General features: G+C 40.3%; 1 protein-coding gene across 1 annotated transcript in view; it reads left to right on the top strand.

The window, feature by feature from the left end:
* Positions 1 to 13,131, top strand: part of BASP1 (brain abundant membrane attached signal protein 1) — a 111,858-nt gene extending 98,727 nt beyond the window's left edge. The window contains exon 2 of the mRNA XM_077492016.1: positions 11,523 to 13,131. Within this exon, the coding sequence (XP_077348142.1) occupies positions 11,533 to 12,237 (705 nt within the window). The 5' untranslated portion in view covers positions 11,523 to 11,532 and the 3' untranslated portion in view covers positions 12,238 to 13,131. The remainder of the gene's footprint in view (positions 1 to 11,522) is intronic.
* The last annotated feature ends 238 nt before the right edge of the window (positions 13,132 to 13,369 follow it).

Below are 13,369 nucleotides of genomic sequence, written 5' to 3'. Positions count from 1 at the left end.
GGCTGGTCAGCAAGTGGTGGACATGCACACCATAAAGTAAATAAAAGTATCGGTCTGTTTAAAAGAGCGGGAGATACTCCGCTCCAATCGGTGCGACGGCGGCTTTGCAGCGGGCTGCTGCTGGGACATCGCTGAGCTATGTGGTAGGAGTGCCTAGATAATAAAACTAGCTGCACAAAACAACAAACTATTTGTCAAGAAAACCTTTGTCATGTATGTATTTCAACTGCATTTTTATCTAAATTCCTGCTCTAACTTTTTACTTTCTGTGGAGACCAATTAATAAAACTTTTTTTTTTTTTAAAGGTCCTGTAGTCCTGTAGTTTTTTTTTTTTTTCTGTTCCTTTTTTCAGTGCCCTTGATCAAGAAATAAGAGAAGAATGCTTCTGGCTATATATCTGATATAGCCATTTTTACCATAAACAATTTCACAACTCGGTATAATTAAATTAAAAAGAATTCTAAAAGTGGCCTACCCATTCTAGTCTTATCTGTAAAATTTCATAATACACTGTATAAATGATGTTCAAAGTAAAGTCAAAAGAAACCAGTGCTTCACTTATGTCGGATTCGTAATATGAGATTTTCATTGCTGTATGCTTTGTGTTTGTAAGTTATACTAGACAGTCATTCCATATGTCATTTATTATTTACTTTTCTTTTTTTCTAGTCGACATCACTTATGTGAAACATCTGGATGATATTTATTTTCTGGTTATGTGGATTTAGATATAACTTAAACCTGCATTCCAATGAGGCAAAAAAAAATAAAAAATCCTGCATTTGTTGGGACTATCCCGCTTATCTCAGTGATGTAGTGTCCCAAGATCACAGCATCACCCTGATCTGAGTTACTGAGCCTGCGCAGTAACCCTTAGACCTCTTTCACACTGGGGAGATTTGCAGGCGCTACAGCACCAAAAATGGGGCCTGCAAAGCACCCTGAAAGAGCCGCTCCTCACTCTCCAGTATGAAACCCCCGGTGGCTTTTACACTGGAGTGGTGCGCTGGCAGGACGGTAAAAAAGTCCTGCTAGCAGCATCTTTGGAGCAGGGAAGGATCGGTGTGTATACCACTCCTGCCCATTGAAATGAATGGGGCAGCACCGGCTAATACCGCCAGCAAAGCGCCGCTGCAGCAGTGCTTTGCGGTGGTTTTAACTCTTTCTCGGCCGACTGCAGTGGGGTGAAACCCCCCCCACTAGCTGGTGAATACCGCCACTAAAATGATGGTAAAGCGCCGCTCAATAAAACCCCTGTTTTACTGCCGGCACCAGCAATGCCCCAGTGTGAAAGGGGCCAAGGAATATTAGCCAAGGAGATTGACAGATTGGCAGAAGGGAGGGACCTGGAGCGCCGACTAGGGACACGAGAAGAGGAGTATATGGGCTTGTCTTTGCAAAACCACTGCACAGAGCAGGTAAGTATATCAGGTTTGTTATTTTTAAATGGAAAAAAAAGACTTTAATATCACTTTACTGTGGTTTCTTGGTAACCTTGAGACTGATCGTGTAATTATAGCAGGTAGACCATCCCACTTGAGATGAAAAATGAGGAAGTGACTGGAATTCATGTGCCCTTATTACACAGCAGGGAAAAATAAAGCATACAGTATCTAAAAGAAAACAAAAAAATAAGCATACTTTATTATTGTAATTGCAGCATGATTACTTTAATAAAGAATTTAAGTGTCCTTCCTCCCCCCCACACATATTCTTTAAAATGCCCAAACGGTGTGCAAGTGCCTTGTATAGAAGGGAGTAGTACAGCAAGGAAAATACAAGTGAAAGAGAAATATAAATTGTGCATAAGAACACTAAGGATTGTTAAAAAAAAAAATTAAGCTTTGCGTATCTCCTAGTGACTCTTTTTAAGAACTCATTTGAAGGAATTCCTTTTTGAAGGTGTTGAAACTGCCTTTTTGTTCATTTAAAAAACAAAAAAGTTTTCTTATTGCTATTTTGATAATCTATTCAAGCCCAGTGCTTTTGTTAGCCTATTGTCTATATTTTGCACTGCATATATAACTTTTTACAGTTTTTGCTAAGTTAAAGAGCATATTGTATGCTTCCTATATACTATTGTTGGCTCATAAATACAATTGGCAAAAACAGGAGAGGAAATCCGGGTTGCATGGCTATTTTTTATTGGGCAGATGTCTTGCATGGGTTACAATCGTAGCGCAATAACTACCCCAAATGGACGTGCGGCCTCGGGTTTCTGTGTTTCTACCAGGGTCATAACTGCAGTCATGACCCTGGTATTATAATTGTATTTATTTTAGGAGCTGGCAATGCTCTTGCTCTATAGTGTAAAAGTGATTTAAGCAGCTGGCCTGGGAGCCTAGGACTGAACCAGGCAGTCGGGGTGGCACATCAACTCTATGGTCTATGAAACAAGGATTTTGGCACTTCCGGTTTCTGTTTGTTTGAAAGAGATCTAATCTCTGATCCGCTGCTTTCAGAGTAGACTATTACGGCTATACAAAGAATGTTGTTCATCCCTTGTCGTGGCAATAAAGATGTTCAAAAAATGTAAAGCTACATTTTTATTGTGTTTAAAATGCTGCTGTGCAAATAAAATATTATGTGATGCAATTAACATTTTTTTTTTCCTTTCCCTCCAGGACCTTTTGCTTTCAGAAAATATATAATGGTTGAGATCCTAAGTAATTGGCTAGTAAAAAAAAAAAAAAAAAATTATATTATATATATATATATATATATATATATATATATATATATATATATATATATATATATATATATATATATATATATATATATAAATATATAATGTGTGTGTGTATGTATGTATGTGAGAAGTGTCTGAAGTGGCCTGGGGGTCAAGTGGTTAAAAAAAAAAAAAGTCCTCTGCTAAGTAAATTTTGATGTTGCCTACCAGGATTTTCAATACGAAGAGTGGATTGTACATACTCTTGTTTATCTTCTGGAGTGAGGAAATTTGCTCATTTGGAAAGAACAAAAAACTTCACGATTGTGAAATGACCGCTTTAATTATTTGTTCTAATAATAGTTTTATAGTACACTTTTCCCTGGAGAGTACCTATGTTCTGTTATGCCAGTTACATATAGTGATGTCACTGTCTTCTTGGAACTAACATAGTAATATAAAGATGGGTGCTTTCCCATCATCTGGGAGCCACAGCCTCTGGAGAAATACCACCCACCAGAAGAAATGAAAATAATTATTTATTTCATATCTGATTTTATTCAGGAGCCCATGGCCCCTTACTGGGTCTGAGGATGAGGGCTCACCATTGGCAAATTTCACACTGCTTAAACAGAAGAGGAGAGTGGCAGTCCGTTACTAGACTAACGAAAATTGTCCCTCACAGTCCGATAACAATAATGGTTCCTGGATAAGGGAAAATCTCCCTTTGCTATAATGAAAAGGTGACCAAATTTTCCAAATGAAATCCAAGAGGTTGAACACACACTCACAAACTTCTTCTAACCAATTTCATTGCAATATTTAAATTGAATAGATAATTTGTAAACATTAACCATTCCCATGAGGTTGATCTACCTGGATTTACAGATACAAAACCTTGTGACAAAGAGTGAGCATGACTAGGATTAAAGTGCTGGAGCACCCTGTAATAAAATGCAGGAATATGCCTAGGAGGGGAAATATGTTCTGTAGCACACATAGATTGCATCTGGGAATGGACAGATTGCACCTTAAAGTGGGACTGCACTGTGGGAAAAAAATATTAAAAGCCAGCAGCTACAAATACTGCAGCTGCTGACTTTTAATAAATGGACACTCACCTGTCCCTGGGTCCAGCGATGCCGGCAGCCGAGGCCGATCGATCGATCGCTCAGCTCTCGGCTGCTGCCGCCACCATTCTAGGTGATGGAATCAGGAAGTGAAGCGAAGCGGCTTCCCTTCCCGGTTACCTACTGCGCGTGCGCGAGTAGCGCAGCGCAGTAGGAATTGTCCGCGCTGTCTCTGGGACCCGTGTGTGTCCCAGCAGACGGCACACATGGACAGGAAGAGGCATGGACTCCCGTGTGAGTCAATGCCCGGAAGTGGGTGTAAATACCTGTCTTTGACAGGTATCTCCACCCCCCTCCCCCCTGAAAGGTGCCAATTGTGACACCGGAGGGAGGGTTCCGATCAGCGGAAGTTCCACTTTAGGGTGGAACCCCACTTTAAAGTGGAAGTAGCTGAAAGCGGAACTATACTCTCCTGTTCTCCAGCACTGTGTTCCCCAGAGCTCCTGACTGGCTGCTGACATCTTCACCCTAGCGGCTTCCGGGCATCAATCCTCAGCCATTTTAATAGGTTGGCCTGAGATGACTCCGTGGACATGTGCATGAGTTTAGGCTCATCTGTAACAAAAAGTGGTCTGTAAGGGTTTACAACCACTTTTAGCATTAGAAAGCACACTTAAAGGGGCAATATAAAATACATTAATGCTGAGGCAAAATTGGGGTTGCCACCTTTTCTTCAAGCCAAACCCGAACACCTTATCGGCGCACAGAATTTTTTAAGGGGGAACGCTGTGATGTAAGGGGGGTTCTGCTTACCAATCCCCCCTCCTTACATTATAGTTTCTAACATTCCCTCCCTTAAATTAGGGCTCCCAAAGCCCCCTTACATCAAAATCCCCAGGGCACCCCTTACATCTGAGTCTCTCTTACCTTTTAGTGCACTCAGTCGCTCAGAGGCAGGGGAGAGAATGAAGGAAAGGGGGAGACTTAAGTCACAGACATTGGCTGGGGAGCTCACTCACCCATGGATGGAGGCTTGGGTATCGCCACCTTTCATCAACGATGTATCTGCCAGTCCCTTTGCTGAGGTTCAAATTTACAGCCCACACATCCCTTTACTGAGGCACAGAATGCCAGGGATTGGAGTGTGGGTGGGCAGACAGAGAGGTAGGGGTGGGAGGAGGAGGAGCAGGTCAAGCGCTCTCTCCTCTCCTGACGGTGTATGGGGATGGGGCACGTGTGCACCCCTATGCAGTTGTGGTACTCGGTTACTTGGGAAGCCATAGTCCATTATGAATATTGTGTCCGAGTTTCAGGCAGTCTGAAATCTGGGCGCACGATTCAAAACCCGGGCTGTCTGGGTGAATCCTGGATAGGTGGCAACCCTAGGCAAAATGCTGTTGCTGTTTTAAGCAATAGAAAAGCAGCCAAAGCCTGGGAAAAGTGGGCCCAAATTAATTGAGCCTCCTTTTTCCCATTTGAAGTGTTTCATAGTTAGTAAGGTTGAATAAAGACACCAGTCCATCCAGTTCAACCTGAGTGTCTACAATTGTCCCTATCCCTGTACATTACACACTCACATTGGTCCCTACCCTCAAGGAGCCCACAATCCACGGTCCCCATTTATACTAGGGCCAATTTTGGACAGAAGCCAATTAACCTACCTGCATGTCTTTGGTTTGTGGGAGGAAACCGGAGTACCCGGCGGAAACCCACACAGGCACAGGGAGAACATGCAAACTCCAGGCAGGTGTGCTATAGGACAGTTTCCCACTTGGTACCCCCTGGCAGCACTAGCTATATAAACCCCTATTCTATTTCCTCTCCAGTTTCACATCCAGCAGTAAATCATTTCCTTCCCCATTGGTCCATCAGAAAATCATTTCCTTCCGAAACAGGAAACCAAGATTGGAACAAAAGTTCCAGGGGAGTAAAGTTCCTCTGGAGCCAGAAGTGGTTGCCGTGGCAACTCCACAGCAAACACCGATGTGTATTGTGCGCTGATCACTGCTCACTATACAGCATTCTGGACTAGGTATGATTACCACACAGCTTCCGGGGACACAATTGGGGACACTTTGATACAGGACAGCATTTTGAAAGCAGGGACTGACCACAGAAACTTGGACTGGCTGGTCACTCCATATAGTGAGCTCTGACTGTGTTTTTAGGTTAAGTTTACACTTTCAAAAAATTTGAATGCTGACACTAACGCAAACCAACACACTTCTAGCATAATGCTTGATGCGTTTTCTGACCCTCCAAGTGATGCATGGATATGGATACAGTGTGTGTGTGTGTGTGTGTGTGTGTGTGTGTATGTATGTATATATGTATGTATGTATATATAATATATATAATATAATATATATATATATATATATATATATATATATATATATATATATATATATATATATAGGGGAAGGATTTTCTTTTTTCGACCTCACTAATATTTGCTAAAAACTTGTCAAAAGCACTGTAATGCATGTGTATGTATACAGCTCGTTACCGTAGACTTGAATAGAAGGAGTTGGCAAGCCTTACCTCCTCCCAGACTAGACATATAGCTTCATGTTTGCTGCTTTAGTGACACAAAGCAACGCAAACACTCAGGCTGGGTTCACACACCTATGCGAATTGGATGCTGTTTCCCTGCATCCAATTCGCATGACAGGAGATTGTGACCGGCTTTCTATGGATCTATATCTCCATTGTGGCTGCGGAGCGGCTTGCACATAAACATTGTGCATCTTTGGCTCAGTTTCAGGGATGAATTCAGGCAAAAATTTGTCCCTGAAATGGAGAACAGGAAGACTCCGGACCCCTGCTGCGAGCCGCATCCGTCGGAGGGGTGAACCCAGCCTAATTGTTTTTCAAATGTGAACAGCGCTCTCTGCTGTCCATTTTATGCTGCTTTTGCGAAGCATTTGGGGAGCAGCATAAACACCCGCCAAAAGTCTGTTTCTAATGCCCATGTAAACGGAGAGTTACACTGCAAAACAGCCCCATAATCGAAAAAAAGGCAAGGGAGCATTTCTAGCTTTCAGTAACATAACCTTGTTGGAATATCTGACTGAACCTCTGCTTTGCCTGAACACAGAGAGCAAAGCAACAGGTTCTTTTTTAATTGGTACAGTGCTAGGAATATTTATTGATGCTCTTCAATTAAAGGGTTATTTCATCTTTACCCCAAACTGCCTACTCAGATAAGGTGTCTGTAAATAAAACCAAACTGTGCAGCTTTTACTAACGTTGAATAATGCTCTTGCTACAGGTGTAGGCCATTTACATACCTCATGAAGCCTTATTGGAATGCTCCCAGGATGTTGCTAAGTGAGGCCTACTCATTACTGCTTACCACCACCGTCACAGGTTTGAGATCTCAAAAGCTGAGCTCAGAGCTATGGAATCAAGGGCGAGAGAGCACAAGTGAAGGGGGTTTGAATTTGAGAAAAAACTCAATCCTGTTCTGGTGAAGGTGAGCAGTAACGAGTGGGCCTCACTTAGCAGTGTCCCAGGCATATTCCAGTCAGGCTTCAAGAGGTATGTAAATGGCCTAAACCTAAGGGCATTATTCATCTTTAGTCAGAGCTGTATAGTTTGTTTGTATCTACAAACACTACTTGCTTGCATAGGTTGTTTTTTTTGTTTTTTTTTTTAAGATGAGCTTCTCTTTTAAAAAAACTATCTAAGTGTGTCACAATCATCCTTCATCTTTCCTGACTGAGGGAAATCCTCCATTTGTGTCTCACATACCTCCCCTCCTAGACATTGCAGCTAACAGTAGGAGGGTTTCAGTAACACAGGTAGTTCTCTCCAATACAGAAATCACACCTGTGCATAAACCAAAGTCAAAAGAAGTGTCTAAAAACACTTCCTTGAATGAGAAGTAATACAAAAAGCAATGTGAAATAAGCGTGCGAAAAAATTTGATTGAGAATTTCCACAACATCGCTGCTACTTGGTAAACTTCAAAAGTTGCTCAGAGGAAGATAAAAAGTAAAGGGTAAATCGCCTCCACTATTGGACCAAAACATAGGTCTGAGCATAGGTTCACATTGATGCGATTTGACATGTTAATTATCGGTGGCTTCTGCTGGCAATGGCACCTTCCGAATTGGTGCAACCCCGACTGCGGCGCTGCACCAATTCGGGGTGCAATTTGTATAGACATCTGTGCAGGAACCCGCACAGTTGTCTCTGAAATCACTCCCGAAGTCAGAATGACATGCGGGTATGAAATTGTCACACAATTTCAATCCCACTGTTAGTGTGAACCTAAGCTCAGACATGGGTGTTCAATTTGTGGCCTGCCAGCTGTTGTGGAACTACAAATCCCATCATGCCTCTTTCTTTGGGAGTCATGCTTGTAACGTTCAGCCTTGCAGTGCTTCATGGGATTTGTAGTTCTGCAACAGCTGGAAGGCCACAGGTTGAGCACCCATGGTCTAAGACAGTGTTTCTTAACTCTAGTCCTAAAGGGGCCCAAACAGGTCATGTTTTCAGGATTTCCCTCAAATGCAACGGCTGGGGTAATTACTAAGGCAGTGAAACTGATCAAATCATCTGTGCAAAATAATGGAAAGCCTGAAAACATTATCTGTTGGGGCACCTTGGGGACTGGAGTTGAGAAACAATGGTCTAAGAGCTAGAATCCAAGTTTGCCCATACCCCTGACACAGTGCTTGTAGGGATCATCCCTTGAAAAATATCAAGATGATAAAATGTGTCAGAATGCCTGCTTTTTTTTTTTTTATTGCTTTTATATAGTTGTGCATGGTGTCTAAGACCACTCTATATGAGTACTTTCACAGTGCGGCGGTTTTCAGGCACTTCAGCGCTAGAAATGGCCTCTGAAAACCGCCTCCCATTCATTCCAGTGTGTCTTTTCACACTGGGGCGGTGCGCTTGCGGTACATTCCGAAAAGTCCTGCAAACAGCATCTTTTGTGGCGGGTGGGATCGCTGTATTTAGTGCGCCCTTTGCAATGAATGGGCAGCTATTCCAAAACGCCTTTAAAAGCAATTTGAAAGCACAGCAAAACACGACTTATTACCCTTTAGTTTGGGTCAAAAGCACCCCACTAGCAGCAAAATCGCTGCTAAAACAGCACTAAAGCACAGCAAAAATGAGCGTCACTTTATCGCTGAATGTTGGGTCGTCCCAGTGTGAAAGTAGCCTAAGAGCACTCACTGTCTCTATTATCTCTATTATTGACCCCGTGTCTCTTTTATGAGTGGTTCATGCAGACAGAGGCTATGTGTATGCAGCTGAACCGTGTATATTTTTTCATTCACATTTTTGGATAATTTTTTATTTTATCTACTTACGTTTGTAGTTTTAGACAGAGTATTTTCACATCTTAGCATGTTTTTTTTTTTTTTTTGGGGGGTTTTAAACTGATTCATGCTTGTAGTGTATTGTGTTTTTAACTCATTTGTGTGTCATTTAGGTGTACTTAGCATTAAACTTTTATGCTAAAAGATTTTTTTTTACTTATTTATTTATTTTCTAGCTGTGGCCTTACTAGTTGTATACACATACCTGTCCTTTGCTCCCCCATCCCTCTGGCTGTTGGGACCAAAGGAAAAAGCCTGTGTAAGCTTAATGCTGTGACAGCACCATTGTGATTGGGAATAAGTTGGGTGCTCCCCATAGCTAGCTATACCGGTATTTTTCTTCACACCTGGGGGCTGAGTGAGCCAGTATGTAAGCCAAGGAAAGGTAGGCACATAATGCTGATGGAGCTGCCATTTAGGTGAACCTGTTGGTTTGCTCTACTTTTGGCAATGCCCAGGCTTGCTTTAAGAGTAATTCTCAATGTGATTTGACAAAACAGGCCAAGAGTTTTAAATACACTGGAGGTTATTTACGAAAGGCAAATCCACTTTGCACTACAAGTGCAAACTACAAGTCCAAAGTGCACTTGAAAGTGCACTTGAAATTGCACTGAAAGTGCACTTGGAAGTGCAGTCGCTGTAAATCTGAGGGGTAGATCTGAAATGAAGCTCTGCTGATTTTATCATCCAATCATGTGCAAGCTAAAATGCGGTTTTTGAAATTCTCCTTGCACGTCCCCCCTCAGATCTACAGCGACTGCACTTGTAGTTTGCACTTGTAGTGCAAAGTGGATTTGCCTTTTCATCAATAACCCCCAATGTGTTGTGACACAATTATCCAGACAATCTGCTAATAGAGGATACAACTGTGGCTGAGATCCATTACAGGTTTGGAATGGGCAGAACTGTTATACAAAACTGAACCACGGGGTCCTTTTTCTGCTCATAACCTACAGTCTTTGTTCCTTTTTAAAATCTTTAGGATTTTGTTTTCACTTGAGTTTGCAGTGTGATAGTATAACTAGTCTTGTGCAATGAGAAATTTGGACATCTGGCTCTAGAAAAAAAAATGCACACTTTATAGCTCTTTCAATAGAACATTGTGTGTGTGTGTGTGTTTTGTTTTGTTTTTTAAATCATGATACTTATATTGCTATTTATCAATTTGTTTGCGATTTACATATTCACCTAGGTTGTCAAAAGTGAGTTTGCATTTAGAAGATCAAATTTATGTCCTTTAAAACAGTCTAAACCCCTTTAAAATTTGGCAAAAACATTACATAAAAGCGAGGTGTTCGTGAAAGAAATGTAAGATGTACTGATGGTGCAGTATGTACATATTTTTTAATTTTAGTTAGATTTGGCTATTATGAAAGAGTAACCCTTAAAGTAGTGAAATCCGGTTTATAATGCTTGAACCTACCTGTCACTTGACATTAAAAAATTGTGCTTTGTTGCTTATTGCATGTGACAGTTACTCAGCTCAAGATTTTATAGAAGATTGCTTTAGTGTTTTTGTGTGGCAGAATGAGGACACTTTTACATATTTAGTTAGATGACTTTTGATGCATCTCTCTATAGCTACTGTATGATATATTTTAGTTTGCAGTTTTTATTTTAGGTGACATAAAAGATGGGATGTGAAAAATGAATTTGAAGTAGATAGTTTCTGGATGCTATAGCAGACAGTATAGTAGACTTTTATTATGTCTGAGTGCAAATAATGATGGCCGTTAACCATATTTCAGCATTAAAAAGTTTATTAGAATTTTGGATTTGGTAGGTTGCTCTCTGACTTTGCTTTCATACATACATTTTGTGTGTTGCTCTTCGGCTTTGCTTTCATAGCTATAGACATTTAAAATTGTTTGCTTTTGTCTTTTGCCTGTATACACAACGTTGGGTGGGGTAATGAGATGTAATTGATACCAACGTTCATTTTTTATTTCTTTTTGGTGTAACGTGAAAAAATTAACAAAATTATTTGATTTGACTGTAATGTCAAGACTGTTAAGGACTTTTGATACAAATTCTTTTGCCTCCCAGGCAGTAAATATCTACTAATCTTATAACTCAGAAAGGGTACCGAACAACACTTTAATTCACCTTAGAAATTAGTATGGGTGAGTAGGCAGAGAATCCATTAAATCTGCCTCTTTAATTACTCACAGGATAGCTTGTGTACACCCATGGACTGGTGACTGGGAAGTTGGTAATCTTTGATTCACCTATAGCATGTCCAGGATTTTTTTATTACAACATTTATTTCAAATGGATGTTTTAAAGTTGTATTGCAGTATTGGCAACATGTGTAATGTTCCTAAAGGTATTGCAGAGTATGTGATCATACCTAAACTTTAATAACATGATTTCAAAACTTTATCAATATGTAAAATAAAGTCTTTTGGATGGACCAGTGACACATTGTTTTTCTATTCCAGGACTTTAAACATGGGTGGAAAGCTGAGCAAGAAGAAGAAGGGATACAATGTAAATGATGACAAATCAAAAGACAAGGACAAAAAGGCTGATGAAGCAAATACGGAAGAAGAGGGGGCAACTAAAGCTAATGAGGAATCTCAGCCTGTTGTAGAAAATGCAGATGCAAAGGAAAATAAGGATGAGAAGAATGATAAGGATTCCCAAGTGGCAGAGAACAAGACCGAGGTCAAGGAAGGAGACAAAGAGGCAGATAACAAGGAGGCTGTACAAAAAACAGAATCTGAGAAGACAGAGGCTCCTTCTGAACCCAAGGCAGAGCCTCAGAGTGCGGAACCCCCTGCATCTAAGCAAGAGGAACCAGCAGCTGCAATTTCTGCTGCACCTGCCAGTAGTGAAGCCTCTAAAGTCTCTGAACCTACCACTGAGGCTAAGGTTTCCCAGCCTTCAGAAGCACCAGCACCAAGTAAAGTAGAGGAGAAGAGCAAGGAGGATGGGGAAGCCAAAAAGACTGAGGCTCCCTCCGCTCCAGAGCCCAAAACTGAGTCTGCTCCAGCTGCAGACGCTGAGCCTGCTCCATCTTCCGTGAAGTCTCCAGAACCTGAAGCAACTAGTTCTTCTACTAAGGCCTCTGAACCTGCAGGACCAGCTGAAGAAATTAAAGCTACTGAAACCCCAGCAGCTAATTCTGATCAAACCGTAGCAGTTCAAGAGTAAGATGGACAGCCTGTTTGAAATACCACTTAAAACAACCTTCAGTTATGTTTTTCTTTGTTTTTGATTATTTTTTCAGCTATACTAACAAACTTGATTTAGATTGAATTAAATACATGTAATGCCCAGAAACGATATAAAAATCCAAATAGTATTTTTGTGGGGGACAAAATGTACAAAATAAACATTCCACCAAATCTGTCAAGTAAATTAAAGGAAAAAAAAAGTTTAGCTATATAAATGTATGTGAGCATTTTTTTTTTTGTACATCTGAGCAGCAGCTTTAAAATGGAAGGTCAACGTACAGTGATATTTGTTTTCCCTCCTGCAATGAGATTGCAGGAGAGATTTTCTCTGAATTTGCCCATAGGGCTTGTGCCAAGGCAATCAAATCTTTTTCAGAGATTTATTTTTTTTGATTTTTCATTTGCAGTCTACTTTTTTTTTTAATGCAGTGAATAAAGGCCAAACTTTTCCAACAAAATCCCACTTTAGCTGTCTTATTCCTCTCCAGATATTTTGGGAGTAACAACATCCTCATCCTACTTAGTCTACCTAGATTTCTCATGATGAAATAATGCATGTCTGTGGTTGGGTGCACCTGTAGTTCTGTTTATTGGTCAGTGGAAATAATAATAATAAAAAAAAAAAAAAAAAAAAAAAAGTCTGCGTTGATTTGCAGTTCCAGTTTTTCTTCCATTCTATGTCACAGACACCAACACAAAACTCATTGGAAAGCAAGTAACTATTTAAAAATAACAAAAAAAAAAAAGCAAAACCGAAACAAAAGGAAAAAAAAACAAAAAATACGGAAGATGTAAAATGGATGCATTGAAAATTATATGTAATTGTATAAATGGTGCAACAGTAATAAAAGTTAAATAATTAAGAAACACATTCTTAGTTGTTGTTTGTTTATCATCATTTATTTCAATTTTTACCAGAGCATGCATAACCATATTGGTGGGTTTAATTTGGTACAATATAGTTACATAGTAGGTGAGGTTGAAAAAAGACACAAGTCCATGAAGTTCAACCTATGTGTGTGATTATGTCAGTATTACATTGTATATCACTGTATGTTGCATTCGTTCAGGTGCTTATCTACTAGTTTTTTTTTTGAAACAATCAATTT

Source organism: Lithobates pipiens, unplaced genomic scaffold (genome assembly GCF_037356315.1).
Source record: "Lithobates pipiens isolate NorthernLeopardFrog02 unplaced genomic scaffold, aLitPip1_a1.2 Scaffold_19, whole genome shotgun sequence".
Classification (NCBI taxonomy): Eukaryota; Metazoa; Chordata; class Amphibia; order Anura; family Ranidae; genus Lithobates; species Lithobates pipiens.
Note: the sequence above shows the minus strand (reverse complement) of the source record. Positions and strands in the feature narration are given on the sequence as shown.